Genomic DNA, 22,950 nt, shown 5'->3' on the forward strand with positions numbered 1-22,950 from the left:
TGAAGAAATATTCAAAAATTTTTAGAAAAGTCTGTCAAGCTGCGAAGACCCTCCACATAAAAGAAAAAATAAAGAACTCTAAAAATAAAGTGAAAACCACCTGGAAAGTTATTGCAGATGAGACTGGAAGAGTCAACTGTCGTAACTCTAAACTTGAACTTTATATTGATGATAAAAAGGTCAACTCTGACCTTGTGGTTGCGACAGTTTTTGAGAAGTTTTTTGCTGACATTCCGATCGCAACTACAAAAGACTTAAATTCCTCACCTGAAGTTGCGGAAAGGTTACTTAAAGAAAATGTCAAGGAATGTGATGTCAATTTTATTTTTAAAGAAATCGACTCCAGGGATATTATTAAGACTTTCAAATCGCTAAATGTTGAAAGTACAACTGATCTCTGGGGTATGTCCACAAGAGTTATTAAATCAATAATTGACATCATTGCCCCGCACTTAGCTCTAGTCTTTAATAATTGTATTAAAAATGGTGTGTTCCCTGACCTAATGAAGCATAGCAAGGTGATGCCTCTCTTCAAAGCTGGGACTAAGTCTGACCCAGCTAACTACAGACCGATATCTATTTTGCCAACTTTTAGTAAAATATTTGAAAAAATAATTCTAAATCAATTACTAGTTCATTTTAACTGTAATAATTTGCTACATAACAATCAATTTGGCTTTACTAAAGGTAGGTCCACTACAGATGCAGGCATCAGTCTTCCATGTAGTATATTTGACGCTTGGGAGGGGTCGCAGGATGCACTTGGTATCTTCTGCGACCTATCCAAAGCATTTGATTGCGTTGAGCATGCTACATTAATCAGAAAATTGTATCATTATGGTATAAGGGACACAGCCCTAAAACTGTTAAGTTCTTACCTTGCAAATAGAACACAGAGAGTTGAAGTTAATTCTAAAAGGTAGTAAAATAAAGCTAGGTGTTCCACAAGGATCTATTTTGGGTCCCTCTCTTTTTCTCATTTACATAAATGACCTACCTTATCTAGTTAAAGATAAGCATGAGATAGTACTTTTTGCTGATGACACTTCACTAATTTTTAATGTGAAGCGACAACAATATAATTACGACGAGGTAAATAGTGCTCTCTCAAAAATAGTACAATGGTTTAATGCTAATAATTTACTACTAAATTCTAACAAAACGAAATGTTTAAAGTTCAGTTTGCCAAATGTTAGACAAGTACAAACTAATGTACTATTAAATGATGAGAAAATGAAATTAGTGGACACCACTGTTTTCCTAGGTATAACTTTAGACAGTAAATTACAGTGGGGTCCGCATATTGCAAATCTGGCGGATAGGCTCAGTTCTGCAGCATATGCTGTTAAAAAAATCAGTGAAATAACTGATGTACAAACAGCGCGACTTGTTTACTTTAGTTACTTCCACAGCATTATGTCCTATGGAATCCTTCTATGGGGAAATGCAGCGGACATTAATTCAATATTCGTGCTGCAGAAGCGAGCCATACGTTCTATTTATAAGATGTCATCGTGTGAATCCTTAAGAGAAAAGTTTAAGGAAATAAATATTCTGACCGTCGCATCTCAATATGTTTTGGATAACGTAGTGTATGTAAGAAAGAACTTAAATAGTTTCAAAAAGAAAAGCGACATTCATTGTTTTAACACTAGGAATAAGAACAAATTAGAAATACCAGTGATCAGACTTAGCAAAGTCAGCAAATCTTTTAAAGGAGAGTGTATACGCCTGTACAATAGAATCCCAGAAAACGTTCAAAATCTCTCTATCAATAAATTTAAAAACGTAGTAAAAGAACGTTTGTGTACTAAACCTTATTATAAAATCAATGATATCATCGACGACAACACACCTTGGAATAGGGTGGTTCTTACAGGCTACTAGTATATTTTTTATAAGTAATTCCTATTGTAAATAGCTCTAAGTCATAATATTGTTATATAACACAGTCAAATTAACTAGACGCATGGTGATGACGTCATTACGATGCTTGCATGTACATTCCAGTGGTGCGTCAGGTTAATATAATGTAAAGATATACATCCCGGGATGTAATGTACATGAATGTGACCGTGTTGTACTGTTATATGTTTTAAATCGTAATTTTCCATCTTTTTAGTAAAAGATGGCCCCGTGCGAGTTTCTTACGCCGGTTCTTCTCGCCGGGTTAGTTCCCGAACCGGTGGTAGGCACCGTAGTATCGACGTTCGGTAAAGTTTTGTAAAAAAATTACTCCGAATAAAAATATTTTTGATTTTGATTTTGGTGTGTATGTGTCCCTTATACAAAATTCACTGTAAAAATTGCAGCGCTGAAATAGTTTTTTTTTTTTTGTGATTGGTATGGGTCAACTCATGACGTCGCATTGGGGCGTTTGTCCATACAAATCACAAACATAAATTGCTCTTTCACCGCTGCCACTTTCACAGTGAACTCTCTACTGGAACTCATACACACCCTAAAGTATTATCATTGAGATTTGTTGTACGGTGTACCTTGTATATTTTCGGGGTCCCCGGTCTAGCTACGCCACTGATGACCTCGTAGGTGTCACGTCTCAATAGACTCAGGGTCTGTTTTTACACGGAGGTCGGTGGGTGTTGTAAAAACAGTTGTCTTGTCCAGTAACGCGACAGCGAAACGCAATTAGCGGACGTTTGATGTTGTTTTAGTTGGATATAGCTAAACATTGAGTACCACGTTCGTTATGCTGTGGCCTGTGTAGAACAGTGTCTTTCAAACTGTGGGTCAAGACCCCTTGGGGGGGCGAAGAATAAAAAAAAACAATAAAGATTAAAAAGATTGATATATCACTTAGGCACTATTTTTTGTTTGTTCGCGTATAACTTCGTCGTTTGTGAACCGATTTTGAAGATTATTTTTTTGTTGGAAAGAGGATACTTCCCTGGTGGTCCCATGATAAAGAAATAATGTTTGAAGTCCGATTTTTTTGTCTTAATGATTTCGAACAGTTAGAGCCTGTGATTTAAACTGTTTATGATATCTAAGAGGCCCTTGACAATACTTACAGATAGCTGCGTTTCGGCAGACCTCTCGGAGCGCATGGCAGCGGCAAACCCCACTGTCTCGCCCACTCGCTCGCCGCGCTCGTCCGCGACGCGGGCCGCGAGCGTCATGGTGGCGGCCACGCGCGGCTGTGTCACGCAGACACGATGGCCGATCTCGAGGAGATACTGAAAAAGTTAAGACGGTTATTTTACGACACAAAAACAACAAAATTTTCCAGTACAGTAATTTAAAGACTAATACGAATAGCCAGTAGTGAGCGAATTACATTCTCAAATTGTGCTCCGCGGAGCTCTGGGGCTATACATAAATTGTTTGTAGAAATATCATCAGACACCAGCAATCAGCATGGAGAAAATTCATATCATTCAAAGACAAAACATTCTTATTAGGGGGTCACTTAAAAATGTAACTTAAAAGGGTTCCGTCAACGGAACAGTTTGAGAACCGCTTATTTACAGATAGATGGCGCTGATCCCAGTTAAAATCAAGGTAATGCTTATGTTAAATTAATAAAATTAGAATTTTGGGCAGTGACGTAGCTAGGTGGGGCGACGCCCCAATGATCACAAGTTCAGGAAGGGGCCTTTCTATTTTTTTGTACGCCACTGATTTTGCGGATGAAAGTGTTGCCCGCAACATTGTCGCAAACAACATGGTCGCGACATATTATGTTGCAACTGCGCCATAAAATTTACGACATTCTAATTGAATTCCAGGAAATGGCAATATAATTACGAATTCCATTAAAAGCATGGGTCATGGGCTTTAAAACCGAATAAAAACGATTACTGAATAAAAAATTCTATTTACTCCATGTTAAGGGGGCGACTAACCCTAAAGTGTCGATTTTATCATTCATTTTTATACTTGAAAATAAGCCCCGAATTGTTTCATTTTCTAAAATTAGATACTAAATTATATTTCCGAGAATTCGATCTGAGCAAAAACACTATATCTTAAAATTTTCTCGATAGAAAAAAATCACAAAGATGCATCTAATTTTCACGAATTTTTCATTTATTGCCATAACCGTGCATTAAACTAAGTTAAAAATTTTACACATTGTATAAAATTCTATCATTGAGAGATCAGCCTAGCGGATTTTTAAAATGTTGTATATTTATCGAGTTATTGAGAAAAAACTAATTTGGCGATGAATCCGCGTCGTCCTTTTTCACCTGGCATATGAAAGACGGGCGTGAGTGTGAAGAGAGAAGGACGATGTTTGATTTTTTAAGTTAGTCGCCTTGTTAAGTGTTTCTTTTAATTATGTTTTATAACTATGTTTCGTTATTTTTTTACGCAAAAACTACTAAAAGGATTTTGATAAGAATTCCCGTGGTAGTAGTTTAGGTTCTGGATTATCAGAGGCTTCTTTTCATCTCGGAAAAGTATAGCGTTTCCATGGTATACTGTTACAACTAAGTTTTGCTCAGCATTTTCGGGTAAATCACTTCCATTCAGGTGTTTAAGCTCGTTTGCTGCTATGGGTCAACTTGACACAGTTCTCACTACACAGACGTAATGTTTACAAAACAATTGTAGGAAAATCATTGTTCTATACATTATAATGAACAATGATGTTAAATACACTGATTTCGTTCTGGTCAAGTTAAAGATTTCATTTGTTTTGAAAAGCGTAGAAATCAAAAGTAACTCTTTCAGCGCAGCTACTTTTACATTAAGCACTATGCAGGGGTCGCATACACATTAAACAACCTAAAGCAGCCATACTCAAAGTGCTCTCCGCGGAGCTCTATCACGTGGTAGAGCCATGCTTCGGCACGAATGGGCCGGCTCGACCGGTGAAATACCACGGGCTCACAGAAAACCGGCGTGAAACAGCGCTTGCGCTGTGTTTCGCCGAGTGAGTGAGTTTACCGGAGGCCCAATCCCCTACCTTATTCCTTTCCCTACCCTCCCCTATTCCCTTCCCTTCCCTACCCACCCCTATTACCCTATTCCCTTTTAAAAGGCCGGCAACGCACTTGCAGCTCTTCTGATGCTGCGAGTGTCCATGGGCGACGGAAGTTGCTTACCATCAGGTGACCCGTTTGCTCGTTTGCCCCCTTATTTTATAAAAAAAAAAAAAAAAAAAAAAGCTCCAGGCAGGGGCTCCTCGAACGATACAAAAAATATTTGTAATCGACTTTCAAGAAGGAGGAGTTTATACGCTCGGCTGTATGTATTTTTTTATGTTATTAAGATCATCAGACCATGGGGCATGAACACAACTCATTCAAAGGCATAACATGAATCTCTTAGTTTGGGGTCCGTCCAAAATGTCGCTGTTTAAAAGGGTTCCGCTACCAAAAAACTTTAAGAACCGCTGCCCTTAAGTAAATATTTTATCACTAATTTATGTTGCACCCTGTTTAAATGTAAGAATCTAATATATAAAATTCTCGTTTCACAGTGTTTGTGCGCAAACTCCTCCAAAACGCCTCAACTGATTTCAATGAAATTTTGTATACAGTTAACAATACATTCGTTAGGCCTGAGAATAACCTAAAAAATAGGTTTTTATCTACTTTTTATATCAAGATACTAGAAATCATTTATATGGCAAAACAACGTTTGCCGGGTCAGCTAGTATCATAATACATATCTATATTCCTTTTTAGGGTTCCGTACCCAAAGGGTAAAAACGGGACCCTATTACTGAGACTTCGATGTCTGTCCGCCTGTCTGTCACCAGGCTGCTCTCAAAACCGCTTTAGCTAGACTTCTGAAATTTTCACATAGTGTATATTTGTTGCCGCTATAACAACAAATGCTAAAAATAAAACAATATTAATATTTAAGGAGGGCTCCCATAAAACAAACGTGATTTTTTAGGCCTTTTTTTGGTCGTAATCAATAATGGCAACAGGTAGACACTTGAAATTTTCACAAAGCTCTTAGTTATATAAGTACTTTAATAATTAATAATAATATTAAAGTAAAATAAAGATTTAAGGGGGGCTCCCATACAAAAAACACAATTTTTGGCCTATTTTTGCTCTATAACGGTACGGAACCCTTCATGCGCGAGTTGACTCGCACTTGGCCGATTGTTATTCATTATTAAGTAGAGTCCGTACTCCTTATCTATCAAGCCAATAAATACGATTCTATACAAACATCGCTTTTATACCCCGAGGGCTGCAGCTGTCAATCACTCTATCGATTTTATACACAACGATTTTACTTTAATTTACTTTGGTCAATCCTCTTCATGTTGTGCCATGATTGTGAAGCTATCTGGAGCAGTGTTTCTCAATCTTTTTTCGCCACCGACCCCTTGGAAATCAGGGCCAGTTTTCACGGATCCCCTTTCATAAAATAAATAGCTAAAAATTCGGATTCTGTTTGGTCCAGAGATGACACTGCGGACCCCCATACATAATTTATACTCGCGGACCCCCTGTGGTCCGTGGTCCCACAGGTTGGGAAACACTGGTCTGGTGCATAAGCGACGTCGATTATAGGCGAATATTTCTCTCTACAGGTTACCCATCGGCCATCGTGGCCAGCGCGTGGAGGAGCCTTTAGTATTCGATTAAAATTAAGATAATAATCTAGGAGAAACACTTAACTCCTCGATTAGCTAATTAACCTTGACTTCAACTAATTGCTTGTTTTAGGAAGGGCATTGGGGCAGTAAAAATATCGATTCCTTCAACATTAGCACTATAATCGAAAGAGAAAGCTGTATGTATTCTCAAAGTGTGCTCCGCGAACCCCTGGGGCTCCGCAAAGTCCTTGTGGGGGCTCCGCTAGCGGTACATAAATGGTTTTTACAAATGTCATCAGACACCAGCATGGAGACAATTCATTCAAAGACAAGACATTTTTTTATTGTCCGTCAAAAATATCACTACTGAAAATGGTTCCGCCACCAAAAAAGTTTGAGAGCCGCTGTCCTATTACATTACAATTTACAATACATACTTTGTAAACTTCTGTTATCCTAGTGCTCCAGCCTCTATATATACAAAATTGTTACCAGACTATTGTGCCAGACTGAGCGTCGCCTCGCCACAAGGGCGACGACCTTATAATATAACATTAAACCAGGGCTCGGAAACCTGGTTAATCTTCGCGATCCTGTTCGTTAGAAACGCCGTACATTTCCAAACCAGCGTTTTCATTTCAATTCCGCTCTGAACGGACCGAAATTATTCCTGGTTATATTCAATGAGCAAAATGAAACTGCTCCTGCTCAAAATATCGGTTAGAACCGTTCGGCCGCCCACTCACACACACCACGACCCTCACCTATTGTCCACACATTCAAAACAAATGGCCTATTGGCTATTAAATGGTGCACTAGAAAGGGATAGAAATATTACTGCGCACGCACGCACGCACGCACGCACGCACGCACGCACGCACGCACGCACGCACGCACGCACGCACGCACGCACGCACGCACGCACGCACGCACGCACGCACGCACGCACGCACGCACGCACGCACGCGCACACACACACACACACACACACACACACACTCACACACACACTCTCTCTCACACACACACACACCCACACACCCACACACACACACACACACACACACACACACACACACACACACACACACACACACACACACACACACACACACACACACACACAGACACACACAGACACACAAAGACACACACAGTCACACACAGACACACACAGACACACACAGACACACGCAGACACACGCAGACACACGCAGACACACGCAGACACACGCAGACACACGCAGACACACGAGAGAGAGAGAGAGAGAGAGAGAGAGAGAGAGAGAGAGAGAGAGAGAGAGAGAGAGAGAGAGAGAGAGAGACGCACGCACGCACGCACGCACGCACGCACACGCACGCACACGCACGCACACGCACGCACACACGCACGCACGCACGCATATAGGTAACCTACTTTTTTTTTACCATTTATTTCAGGCATCTAGGCCCATAATACCTTACAGCCTAACATACATATTCATATTATAATATACTAGCTGCCCCGGTGAACTTCGTGTCACTTTAAAACCTTCCCTGGACTTCTACGAATATTTTAAGACTAAAATTAGTCCAATCCGTTCAGCCGTTTTCGAGTTTTAGCGTTACTAACACAATTGAAAATCCATTTTTATATATATAGATACCTTAACGACTAACATACATATTATTATTATACACTTAAAAACTACACTTTGTTAAGTGTTGACGGCTACGTGACGCGCTTCATTCCGGAGTCTCCCCCGGAACCTCCAGTAGACCACATCCATCGGCCAGAACTCCGGTGCCGCAAAGGTCGAAAGAAGATTCGTCGGTACTCTCACCACAAAGGAACTAAAGTTAATTTTGTGGCGAGACTGCAGACGCTCGACCCTCAATACCTAGCACTGAGATAAGACCTAGTCTTAAAGGCCTTGTGGGCTCCTTGAGCCATACATAAGTTGATTTTACAAATTTATCAAAAATGTCACTTAAAAAGGGGTCCGCCAACAAAAAAGTTTGAGAACCGCTGAGCTACGAAAACGTACGGTTCCCACTTAACGAATTTATGGGCAGTATCAAAGGCGACGGCCCACGATTCAAGGCTAAGCCCTTTTAGGTCGAATTCAGGTCGAAACTCATATTATATTCATTATTTGTTGAACCTTCCGTGATTCTCTTCCGTGAGGCAGCCCTTGACGATTACATATTTGTTTAATTAATAATATTTACTAATTATGCCACCATCTGATTTCTTAATTACTTACTGTTACTCGGCGAAACGAGGCGGTAGCGGTCATTCACCTTTTTAGTATGCAAAATATCTTCCTTATGGTGGGTTGCACCAGAGGCGTAGTTATAGTTAAGGTTAAGGTTATCGTCAAATATGGCGTCCATTATGGACTTTTACTAGGGATTTGACAGTTCATTTGACATTTTGTTATGGTTAAAGTTAAAGTGCTACCTGTGGAGGCTTGTAATTGGCTTTTCGTTTTCTATAATTTAGAGTAAATTTAATATAGTTAGCTGTAAGCCCCCCAAACATGATAAGATAAAATAAATAAAATAAAATAAAGTAAGTTGGTGCAACCCACCCTTAGACTAGGAACATCTGACACTTCATTGTCAATCGCGGTTTATATAGAAAATGACAAATTTTTTGACAGGGAGTCAATGACCGCTACTGTCTCGATTCCCTGAGTACACCTTAGTAAATAAACCCTTTATACAACGATATAGGAAAATATACAGGGTGTAACATAACAAAGTGATATTACTTTAGGTCCTGTCTTTGCTTATTATATTACAGTTGCCCCTCACTTCTTGCCTTTTTAGTTTTTGTTTTGCGATATCTACCAAGTATTTAACTCTGTGGTATATATTTTTATCAAAATTACCCTACTTCCACTAATGGGGGTCGTATTGTAAGTAAGGTTTGGTGATATCGTAGAAGGCCACTGAATAAGTTAGTCATTAAGTATATTTATTACTACGCCTCCGTGGTCTAGTGGTTAGAGCGTCGCTCTCGACTCCGGAGGTCGTGGGTTCGAATCCCGCGTTGGAAACATGTTATTTCCAAGTTTGGTTAGGACAATGCAGGCTGATTACCTGATTGTCTGACGATGTTGACGACGATGAAGATGATCCATGCGTCGGATGGGCATGTAAAAAGTCGGTCCTGCGCCTGATCTCTCGCCAGTCGTGTCGGTCTTCCGTCGGGTTATGAGAGTGAAAGGAAGAGAGAGTGCTCTTGTGTACTGCGCACACACTTGGGCACTATAAAAACTACTCCTGCGTACCTGGCCTGGTTTCAATGAAACCGGCCACCGTCACCGAAACCGGTGTGGGGAGTATTATTATTATTATTATTATTATTATTATTACGAGTACGAGGGCTGCTATTTATGTATCCGGAACTGGCCACTTACAAGAACAATATTTAAAAAGAAATTACAACATTTGAAAATAGAACTCTTTGGTTGAAGAATAAATACATTTTGTTTCATGTGACTGTCAATTATTTTTCCATTGTGGCGTCATTTTGAAAATTGCGTGTCTTCATTTGCCATGGATTTAACGCGTGAACAATTTCGTGCAATGATTTACTACGATTTTCGGCGTGGGCTAAATCAACAACAGTGCTTTATTCAACTCACCGCAACTTTTGGAGATGAAGCACCATCAAAAACCACTGTTTATCACTGGTACAGTGAGTTTAATCGTGGGCGGTCTATGCTCACGGATGAAAATAAAGAAGGTCGCCCAAAAACAGCTGTTGTCCCACAAAATATAGATGTTGTGCGGGAACTAATAATGCGTGATCGTCATGTTACATATCGCGAGATAGAGGCGTCCTTAGGCATAAGTATGACGAGCATACATAAGATATTACACGAACATTTGGCTGTAAAAAAAATTTGTTCGCGTTGGATTCCGCATAACTTGACAATCGATCAAAAACGGGCTCGTGTCGATTGGTGCAAAAAAATGATAAAAAAATACAACCGTGGTACGTCAAAAGCCGTTTATAATATCTACACAGGTGATGAATCTTGGATCTATGCATATGACCCCGAAACTAAACAACAGTCAACGGTGTGGGTGTTCCAAGATGAGCCGAAACCAACAAAAGTTACTCGTGCAAAAAGTACTTTTGTGGGTACCGCCACACTTTGAAGCAAATGGTCGCCTGTTTTTTTGGAATTAATGGACATGTGGCTACAGTGCCATTAGAGAATCGTAAAACGGTTAATTTTGAATGGTATACGACCATTTGTTTACCAGAAGTCTTTGAAGAAATAAGAAAGGACAACCGACAACGCAGAATCATATTACATCACGACAATGCTAGCTGTCACACCTCAGCTGAAACAACTCAGTTTTTGGAGGGTCAAAAGATCGAATTGACTGGTCATCCGCCGTACAGCCCTGATTTGGCACCTAACGATTTCTTTTTATTTCCATACGCGAAGAACAAATTACGTGGTCAACGTTTTTCGAGCCGCGAAGAGGCTGTTGATGCGTTCAAAATGCACGTTTTGGAGATACCTCAATCAGAATGGAAAAAGTGCTATGAAAATTGGTTCCAGCGTATGCAAAAGTGTGTCGATCATCGCGGTGAATATTTTGAAAAGCAATAAAACCATATTAAATGATATATGTTTGTTTCTTTTTTAAATTCCGGATACATAAATAGCAGCCCTCGTACTAACTTCGTTTTTCTCGCGGGAACCATACATTTAACTGGGACAAAAAGTATCCTATGTCCTTTCCCGGGACTCAAAGTATCTCCATGCCAAATTTCAGCAAAACCGGTTAATAAATTAAAAATGCGAAAGTGTGTCTGTCTGTCAAGGCAGACACACTTTCGCATTTTTAATATTAGTATGGAAGTATGGATATATGGCAAGTATGTTTGAACTTTTAATGCTGTATTTTTCAACCTTTTTATGATGTGACCCCCCAGTGTGAAAAAATATTTCTCTCGACCTCTGGCGACCCCCCAGGGGTTGCAGCCTACAGGTTGAAAAACACTAGAGTAGAGATTTATAGAAGCGGGCTATGGCTCAGCTTCTACAATAAAAAAATGATGCATTATGAATAATTATTTACTAATCTTATCATACAATGTTATTTATACAGTTGCATATTTAGATAAATAACAAATTATCAGCTTTACTCAATATAAGCATTATAGCACATCCATTATTATAAATGCGAAGTCTGTGTGTGTCTGTCTGTTACCTCTTCACGCCCAAACCGCTGAACCGACTTTGCTGACATTTGGTATGGAGATATTTTTGAGTCCCGGGAAAGGACATAAAATACTTTTTGTCCCGAAATATGTACGGTTAAAAAAACGGTCATCTAGTTGATTTTACAGGGTGTAACAAAACTAAATGATAATACTTTAGGGTGTGTATTTGTTCCTTGTAGAGAGTTCACTGTGAAAGTGGCAGCGCTGAAAGACCAAAAAATTTTTTCACTTTTGTATGGGGAAACTCGTGACGCTGGGGCGCTCGCCCATACAAAAGTGAAAACAAATTTGGTCTTTCAGCGCTGCTACTTTCACAGTGAACTCTTTACAAAGAGCACGAACACACTCTAAAGTATAATCACTTAGTTTTGTTACACGCTGTATGAGCAGTTAATAGAAATAGCAGAGTAGACAGAATTATATGTCTATTGTGGAAATAGGTTAAACGGGCATATCCATATCTCAAACCACGGAATTCTTTTTTTTTTTTTTATTAAATAAGGGGGCAAACGAGCAAACGGGTCACCTGATAGTAAGCAACTACCGTCGCCCATGGACACTCGCAACATCAGAAGAGCTGCAGGTGCGTTGCCGGCCTTTTAAGAGGGTATACGCTCTTTTCTTGAAGGTTTGCAGGTCGTATCGGTCCGGAAATACTGCTGGTGACAGTTCATTCCAGAGTTTTACAGTGCGCGGCAGAAAGTTACGCGAAAAACGCACGGTGGAAGACTGCCACTCATCAAGGTGATGAGGATGGTATGTTTTTCGCGTGGGACGATAGCGAAAAGTTGCAGGTGGTATGATTCCGAACAATTCCTCAGAGCACTCCCCGTGAAACAACCGATAGAGGATGCAGAGTGAAGCAACATCTCGGCGTAATTCCAGGGGGTCCAAGCTGTTTGAAACACTATGGCAGTCAACAATTCGAGCAGCCCTTCGTTGGATACGATCCAGAGGGAGCAGTTGGTATTTTGGCGCCCCTGCCCAGAGATGAGAACAATATTCCATATGAGGCCGAACCTGCGCCTTGTAGAGTTGTAGGTAGTTGTCTGTAGCGGTCATTGACTCCCTGTCAAAAAACTTGTAATTTTCTATACAAACCGCGATTGACAATGAAGCGACAGATGTGCCTAGTCGGGTGATATCGTATTTAGCATACACGATGTGAACACAGTATGAATTATATCACATCAAACTCATAAATAGGTTTGAGATTATCATACGAAGAGGTAACCAAGACAATATCCGATGAAAATATAATAGGTAGTCAAGAATAAGTTAACAGAATGCAGTGCGAGTATTTTTACATAGCTCCTAGACTAGAAAGGTCAATAACCGCTGGTGCCACCTTAAATTGTCCTGACTATAGTGATCTGTCGGTCGGGCTAATTATAGTCCGATTATATCACGTAGGAATTAAGATATCTCCTAATCAATTCCCCTGATAGTGCAAAGCTGTCCACCTGGCTGATAGTATATCTGTATGTACTATCAACAATACGATTACCAATAAGTTGTGAATAATATAGATAAAGATACAAGTACTTTCATAGCATTATGACGCATAATTTCAAGTGTATGTTATAGATGACTCCGTCGCGTTGCGCCAAAACTCGTTTATCGCACGGGAACCGTACATTTTCCCGGTTAAAAAGTATCCTATGTCCTTTCCCGGGACTCAATATATCTCCACATCGAATTCCAGCAAAATTGGTTCAGCTGTTTGGATGTGAAGAGGTAACAGACAGACACATATTTTTTTTTTTATCTATGGACGCTTCACACCATGTCAGGCTGGCCCCGTGGTAAGTACCTGAAGGACTTGTGTTACGGGTACCAGACAACGGAAATATATTTAAGCTTTATACTATACATATATTTAAGATTTTTATTATATTATACACATATTTAATACACATCCATGACCCAAGAACTTTTGAAAACTTTTTGTTCCGTCGGCGGCGGAATTCGAACCCGCGACCCCCGGCTTGAGCTACCAACGCGCTCACCACTGAACCACCGAGGTCATCAAAAAGGTTACTATAATAATTAATTAATTATGTACAAAGTAATATATTTTTTGTATATCTAGTTATTCGTTATACAGGACTAGATGTAATAGCAGGTTAACATTATTCTGATCTAGTTATCCAATGTAGTACGTACAAACAATTTGACAGGTAAAAATACAAGGTGTAACAAAACTAAGTAGTAAGTGACAATACTTTACGGTATGTATGAGTCCCTTGTATACAGTGTGTAACAAAAATAAGTGATAATACTTTAGGGTGTGTACGTGTTCCTTGTAGAGAGCTCACTGTGAAAGTGGCAGCGCTGAAAGACGATTTTTTTTCACTTTTGTATGGGCAAGAGCCCGAGCGTCACGCGTTTCCCCATAATTTGGTCTTTCAGCGCTGCTACTTTCACAGTGAGCTCTCTACAAGGAACACGTACACACCCTAAAGTATTATCACTTATTTTTGTTACACCCTGTAGAGGTCACTGTGAAAGTATCAGCGCTGAAATAATAACTATTTTTTACCTTGTGTATGGGCAAACTCATGACGCTGGGGCGCTTGCCTGCTACTTTTACAGTTAACTCTATACAAGATGTTAGTGTGAACACCGCTATCCTTGAAACCATCAAATGAGCCTGTCAAAATGAACAACTTTTCTATGAGAACAATGGTGGGAACTCAAAAAGATCCGTCTTCATACCCATACAAACTGCCGATCCGGGCATCCGTATGGGTATGGAGACGGCATTTTTTTACCGACTTCCAAAAAGGAGGAGGTTATACTTTCGGCTGTATGTATCTTTTTTTTTTGTATGTTCAACGTTAACTCAGCCGTTTGTGAACCAATTTTCAAAATGATTTTTGTGTTGTATAGGGTTTAACTCGAATTTGGTACCATGTTCACAAAAGTGATGATCTGATGATGGAATCCTGGAGGAATCGAGGGGACTCCTTGAAATTTGTATGGAAACATATAGTGATTTCAATTTTTTCTGAAGCATTCGAGGTAAATGCTACCAAAGAGTAAGATTTCGCATCAGGTTTTACCCTGGATCCGAAGGTACCCAACAGAACTTTTGAATCCTTATAGATACAGGTTCGGGGATTTCGGCGTTGTTTAAACAACTGAAAGCATAAGCCAACACATCAATTTATTTGATCATCATCATCAAAATCATAATTATGCCATGGGTCATCACATTATGACCCAATTATTGATGCTTTTCGTGATGTTTTGCATCGAAGCAGACGTTTTTGATGATTATTTCGCTGTTTGTGGACCGATTTTCAAAATTCTTGTGTTGTTGTATAGGATGTAATCTTGATTTTGGATAATAATTACGAAAGTGGTGAGCTGATGATGGGATCTATGAGCAATCGAGGGAAATCCTTGAAATTTATCAAAAGACTCATAGTGGTTAAAATGTTGTTTCTAGTAACTTAAACATATGTTACGAATAAGAGAAAGTTCATACGAAGGTGTCTCTTGGTCCAAAGGCACTGAACAGAACTCCTGAACCTTTAAAGATAAAAGTTTTTAAATTACATCATCGCTTAGATAACTGCAAGCAATTACCACAATTTCGCTTACAGTAACATAATGTGAATAGTTAACATTCGTAGTGGTTATTTACGCATAAAGCCTTATCTTGTAGATAACTAAAAAGAGTGAAATTATTATTTTTAACAAAAAATTAAAACCGACTTCCAAGGTAAAAACAATAATAATATGAACTAAAAAGTATTAAATAACTCTTACTCTATAATAGTGCCTTTTTCAGAATTCGTCTAAATGTCAACTATTTCTGTACATACTACAGTCTTCATTACTTTGAAGTCGGTACCAGTCCTAAAAGCTTCAGATATTCTGACATTGACTGAACTTACGATAAAAATAGCTGGTACCGCCTTCAAAGTAATGAAGACTGTAGTATGTACAGAAATAGTTGACATTTAGACGAATTCTGAAAAAGGCACTATTATAGAGTAAGAGTTATTTAATACTTTTAGTTCATATTATTATTGTTTTTACCTTGGAAGTCGGTTTTAATTTTTTGTTAAAAATAATAATTTGGGTTCCCAGCATTGTTCTCATAGAAAAAGTTGTTCATTTTGACGGGCTCATTTGATGGTTTCAAGGATAACGGTGCTTACACTAACACACTGTATAAGGAACACATACACACCCTTAAGTTTTATCACTTAGTTTTGTTACACCCTGTATTAAAGTCTCTATTAGTAGAAAGACTCGAAGGACCACTACGCATGTTGTAGCTTATCGGGACATCTGTTGTGAGTCAGACGTCGGTATTTAAAGCCATTGAAATGATAACACGATGATTCAGTTTCAGACCTGGAAATTGACGTATGGCTTACCGATCGCCTGATGGACTACTACAGGGGTCCCCAAACTGTGCGCCGCGGCGCCCTGGTGCGCCGTGGAAAGGCAAGAGGGGCGCCGTGAGTTGATCCTCCATCATTATCCATAACCACAAATATTATAAAATAAAATTATAATATGAATTATTACAAAGCAGGCAGAAGCAGGTAAATATTAATAAACAAATATTTAAATATTTGTTTATTAATATTTACCTGCTTAACCTAACTATAATAATCATTAAAGGTGTTTATTTATGTATATTTTTGTAATAGCTAGCTGCCAAGTAATGAAGGGCGCCGTGACAAAATATTGAACATGTAACTGCGCCGCAGGCTGAAAAAGATTGGGAACCCCTGGACTACTAGATGACGCCGCAACTCCGTTGATCGCTCGGGAACCGTGCATTATTTTGGGATAAAAGGTAGTATGTCCTTTTCCGGGACTCAAGTATCCCCATACAAAATTTCAGCAAAATCGATTCAGCGGTTTGGGCGTGAAGGGGTAACAGACAGTCAGACATACTTTTACATTTATTACAGTAAGTAAGTATGAATTGTCACAGATTAAAACATACTGCTATTATGGTGTTATATAAAGTATTAAATGAAACCTAACAAAGGTTAGTATTATATCACTTCGCTTGTAAAAAATCCAACCTTGTATTGTGTCTGTGCCGTTACAAAATAACAGTAAAAAAACTTTACGCATCAGCGCATTGCTTATCGTTTAAAAGGCAAAACTGTGTCAAACATTTTTTAAGGGAGACTCGAATCACAAGGCATCAATTTTCTCAACTTTAAGAGGAGTCCACACCGCCCTTTCTTCCATACAAACGTTGTCCCCTGTTTCCTCCCTAGATAATGCTGGTAGCGTTATAATTTTTTTCCTACGGCTACTAATACAATGCCCCTATGTTTTCTTTTTTTTTAACCCCCGACAAAAAAGAGGGGTGTTATAAGTTTGACGTGTCTGTCTGTTTGTCTGTGTGTGTATCTGTCCGTGGCATGGTAGCATCCAAACGGGTGGACCGATTTTGATCTAGTTTTTTTGTTTGAAAGCTGACATGATCGAGAGTGTTCTTAGCTATAATTCATCATCATCAGCCTGCTCAGTGCTGGACAATTAGGGTTTATCTGGTTCATGAAAGGCCGTTAGCAACTTGTAGTCGTTTGATGGGTTTTATATTTCATTCTAGTTCGTGACATTTGTGAATATACAATATACGTATACACATAATAATGGAAAGTTGACCTGGTGCTGCAGCATCGCCTGGTAATCAATAGGATATCCAACTCCTCGCCAACTTAGAGCAGAGGTTTCGTGTTTGGGCTCATTTTAATTGCGACAACCAGTAGGAAGTAGATAGACAGCAAATATTTACATGCTGCTGCTGCAGCATCACCTGGATTCTATAGGAATCGAGCTTCGTATGAACCCAAAGTGGAGGTTTCATGTTTGGGGTCATATTAACGGCCTCATCGAAAAGGACATTGATAGATGGTAATCATGAGAATATGATTCTGTTGATAGGAATTATTCTGCGCTATAACCAACACAAGTTTAAAAAGTATGAAATAAAATTAAATTAAGAAATTTAAAAAAACCCCCGCCAAAACAACTTTAAAAAGTAATGAAATAATATTTACTGCCTTTAAGTTTATATAGTTCCTAACTTGTGTAAACTAATATTTTAGACCATAATTGTTGTCAAGGTGTGTCGGGGGACCGCTAATGTAGATGTTTGATTTCGCATAACAAGTTTAAGGATCAATTCACAGCGATCTGAATCGGGATAGGTAATCAGCGACTTGGCGCTTGTGGGTTGTAGTTTACTTGGCGGTCCCCCGACACACCATGGCAACAATTATGGACTAAAATGTTACTTTACTTTACACAAGTTAGGAATTATTTGAACTTAAAGGCAGTAAATATTACTTTTTAATGTTGTCTTGGCGGGCTTTTTTTTAATTTCTTAATTTAATTTTATCATAATTTAATTTGGCTAGATTATACAAAAAAAAACAGGAAAACAGCTCAAGCCTTTCTTTAATCTTTAATGAAAAAAGTACTTAAATCGGTTAGGTTTTGGAGAAGGAATCAGGGGACAACGAATCGTTGATTTTCTGCAGTTGTCTCTATCGCGTTCTGCGGTATAGGCTTGAGGTAAGGGAGACAGCTATAGATATTACACGTACTTTTTTTTCATTTTTCTAGCCCTGGTGTATCCTCTTAATGTGTAATGAATACCAGCTAAGGTAACCGCGACCGAAACTTTATAGTTACCTTACCTCTATCGGCCGTTCCCAATATTTAATCTATCTCTGGTTTTGCCCTACTAGAGATAGGAATAGCTCACAATTGACATAAAATATATATCTCTAATGTCTAATGTGAGCTATTCCTATCTCTAGTAGGGCGAAACCAGAGATAGATCAAATATTGGGAATGTCCGTATAGGGGTTATGTACAGGTAAACTTACAGTCTCTATAAAATGACGAAAATCTGGCTGTCGCTGGCTCTAGGGTTATAATGAGCTAATCATTTACTGACTGGTTAAGGTTTTTCGGAGTATATTTTGTGCATTGGATTTCCACAAAGTAACGTGTCTTCACCCTAACAATCTGTATGAACAATTTCATGTATACTAAAGTTTTGTGACAAATTTATTAATATTATCACTCAACCAGAGTAGACAGAATGATAGAGTATACCGACTAACGGCCGTTCCCAATATTTGATCTATCTCTGGTTTTGCCCTACTAGAGATAGGAATAGCTCACAATTGACATAAAATATATGTCTCTAATGTCTAATGTGAGCTATTCCTATCTCTAGTAGGGCAAAACCAGAGATAGATCAAATATTGGGAACGGCCGTTAGAACTGATGTTGAAATTTTTAAATTTGACGTATTATGACGAAAATCGTCGCTAGGGTTGTTAACTTGTTACCTACGAATTTAAAACTATGACATATTCGCTGGACGTGTTCCTCTTTGGTCGTATTGTTGTTTGTGTTTTGGCACATGCGATTAAAATTGTCAGAATCCAATTTTGAAATCTTTATTTTAAATATTTAAAAATAAATTATATCAGCCAGCGCGAGGCACATTCCGTTCATAATCCTAGTGAAACCCGAAGAATTTGACAGATATTGAAACCTGTCCGTCTCTTTGCAGTCGAACTACTGGTCGTTATGTCTATTGTGACTCAACTGTTAATTTAATTTACATTTTGACATAAGCCTCAAACTCTGTCAAACTGTTCGTTATAATTATCGTCGTTGCGCCTGCCAAATCCATTAATCCAATAAATTAAATCTGCAGTTTGGTGGCAAATATGATTATCTATGAACTAAGACCTTTAATGTATTAATAAATCTATCAATCATTCAATGAAACCATAAAGTTAATATACCTAACGGAATAGAGCAACAATCTCGAGCTGTCAAACGAAACAAAAATTGGTTTCATTTGTGTGTAAAAACATGTGTACTTATACACTTACACAAGCATGATTGAACATGATTTCTATGAGATTAAATTGTCAACGTGCGGCACGTGCCGACTGGATGTCAAAAAAAGAGTGCTGCTGTCATGTGTCACACGTCTCTTTTTACCACGCAGTGTTATTGATAGTGACATCTCTTTTGCTCAGGCCTTTGTTTCTCTATTCCGCTAGGTATATTAACTTTATGAATGAAACCGTTTATTGTCTACCCCTGAAAATTTTACTAAAAACACATACAGGATTTGGCAGGCGCAACGACGATATTGAAGATTAATCATCATTAAAAGTCTCTGGCAGTAAAACTTATTTATCAGGACACAAATAGTGGACGACGGTAACTTTTTTATCGTCTGTATTTATTACCCGGAGCTTTAAAGCTATCAAAAAAACGAGTAAGAAACACGATCTTAACATATTTATTCCTTATGTTACAATCACAGATAATACTTAACAGAAATTGACTCATCAAACCAAAATTTTCAGCCCTCGTAACGTCGTTATTAGCGGTACTGAAAATTTTGGGGTTGAATTGTATAAACCGATAAATTACAAAATAATTGACGAATTCGGACATTCATAAGTACAAGTTACAATAATATTGCATCAATCACAATAATGTTGACTAACAATACAGTGAAAACCTTTTATAACAACATTTATAGCGCAAAGTATTCTTTACAATGCGATCGTTGTAACTATTAGCTTTATAAACTTTTTAAGGTCGTTATAACTGATTTTCACTGTAATCTTTTAATAATTATAAGACACTCTCTTAAATCTTAATAATATCTTCATAATAACAAAATTTAATATTTTTCTTTATTTTAATAAAAAAATACAATTTAACTTCACGCCAAAAATATAGTACAGACTTGTTTAAGGACACTGCCTTAATTGAAAGATAATTTTATTAACTTATAATATCTATATATTATAAAATATAATAAATATATTATTATTTGTCAAAAATAAACTTTTTATTAAAATAATAGCCTTTAGGTTTGCGCTCTCATCTATGAATTAAGACTCCCATATACGCAAGGCCGTTCGTTCCGGTCGATCAGGCAGGCCGATCTGACAAACTCAAGTCGAATTAGATCAGCCTGCGTCCGATTGAATTCGGCCTTTACAAAGCCCCATCTAAAAGATCTACCATTCAAGTATTCAAATCAGTAAAAAAATATTTAACTTTGTGTAGACTATCTCTATGCGTTATGACCTATCAACATATCCATTAGTGAAAATGTACAGGCTTCTCTGAGGTAAATAAATAGGAAATTGTTTTACATAATATTAGTATGACTCACTATCGGTATTACTCGGTAGTTTCGCAAAATCGCATCGAGCCGGCTCGATGGAATTGAATAAATCTAATTTCCTTCGAACTTACTCGACACGAGCCGTCGAGCTTTACTCGAGCGTGTGAGTTTTGCGGTCCACACGATAATTTTTGCTCTATTTGGAGTAAAACTATCGAGTAATGCTGAATGTGCGGACGAAAGCTCAAGCCGTGGTTTTTACTCTACGTGATTGCTCGATCGAGTAAATCCATATGTGAGTACTTAGCATGTGCTAAGTACTTACATACGGATTATACGCTCAAATATAAGTTCAATGTCTGTAATATTACAGACATTGAACGTATATTTGTTGCGTAAATATAGACCACAACGTGTTGCGAGCTATTTTTTCCGGTCACTGAGAGTTTTCGATCTTTGAACGTAAGTAGTAACACATCCATTAAAACAAGCGAAGAACATCTCTCAATGACGAGTACTCAAAATGACAAAAAATGCATCACCAGTCGCTCTGCAATGTGAATAGACCCTTTATAACGGCCGTTCCCAATATTTAATCTATCTCTGGTTTTGCCCTATTAGAGATAGGAATAGCTCACATTAGACATTAGAGACATATATTTTATGTCAATGTCAACGGCCGTAAGAGGTCTGCTTTAGCACGAGTGTGGTTTGTTATCACATTTATCGGACGTTTCAGACAAATATGGCTTACGTTACACCTCTATACAGTGACAGGCAACGCAATAATCACATTATTGAATTGGATTACTCAGTTGGTTACACAATTTTTTAGAGATAGCACTCCCTAGAACCTCCACGTCTAAGCTGGGCAATAGTAAATAGCAAATATTTATTAATTTTGATATAAATGTTAACAAAAATTTAAAATTCAACCAAATTATAGGGCTTTTGTATCCATACTTAATATTATTATAAATGTGAAAGTATGTCTGTCCGTCTGTCCATCTGTCTGTCCGTCTGTCTGTCTGTTAGCTCTTCACGCTCAAACCGCTGAACCGACTGTTCTGAAATTTAGCATGGATATACTTTAAGTCCCGGGAAAGAACATAGGACACTTTTTATCCCGGAAAATGTACAGTTCCCGCGCGATAAACGAATTTTGGCGCAACAGAGTTGCAGGCATCATCTAGTTTATTATAAATATGTACTTTGTACGAGAACATTTCAATTGGTAGCATAATACAATGTTAACATTTAGATCAAAATGAGTCGTTAAATACATGAATTAAAATTACATACATAATAATATTATCTTAAAATATTATACATTTCTTGCATAAATCAGTCAACTATAATATAATAGTGATGTGTTCGACCAAAAACAAATACCATACATTTGAAAACTCTTTATAGTAAAGTCTGGTCATAGAATGGAGAGAGACTCGGTTACTAACCTGCAGCTTAGTAAGTTTAACCTGTGTCAAACGGGCTATCCATACTAAGATTGCAAATGCGAAAGTGTGTCTGTCTGTCTGTTACCTCTTTACGGCCAAACCGCTGAAACATGCATATTAATAAAAGACGCGTAGGTGTGTCTGTCTGTCTGTCTGTTACCTGGTCAAGACCAAACCGCTGAACTGATTTTGATGTTTGGTAAGGGGATACTTAGAGTCCCGGGAAAGGATAAAGGATACTTATCATCCCGGAAAAAAACAGACACACTTTCGCATTTATAATATTAGTAAGGATGTCCCAGGCATATTTTTTTTTACAAACTGTTTATTTCGCTCTATATATCTCTATATCTATATAGAGATATATCTATAATACTGTATAAACCATCCAAAATAGATGCAAAAGCCCGAGTTTTTTGTAACGACACTATGGTATTTGCAAGATTTTTACTTTTAAGTTCTAATGCCCCAAAAGTTGCCCTGAGAAATATCTATCTACTTAAATTACAAAATTATTTGGACGAATGCAAAATTTATTGGCACAAAGGATTATCACAAA

The 22,950-nt window shown here is 38.1% G+C and overlaps 1 protein-coding gene across 1 annotated transcript in view; it reads right to left on the minus strand.

The window, feature by feature from the left end:
- LOC121738001 (probable ATP-dependent RNA helicase DHX35) overlaps positions 1 to 22,950 on the minus strand; it is a 59,187-nt gene that overhangs the window by 23,277 nt on the left and 12,960 nt on the right. Inside the window, exon 4 of the mRNA XM_042129796.1 lies at positions 3,033 to 3,197. Coding sequence (XP_041985730.1) covers positions 3,033 to 3,197 — 165 coding nt within the window. The remainder of the gene's footprint in view (positions 1 to 3,032; positions 3,198 to 22,950) is intronic.

This window comes from Aricia agestis, chromosome 22 (genome assembly GCF_905147365.1).
Source record: "Aricia agestis chromosome 22, ilAriAges1.1, whole genome shotgun sequence".
NCBI lineage: Eukaryota > Metazoa > Arthropoda > Insecta > Lepidoptera > Lycaenidae > Aricia > Aricia agestis.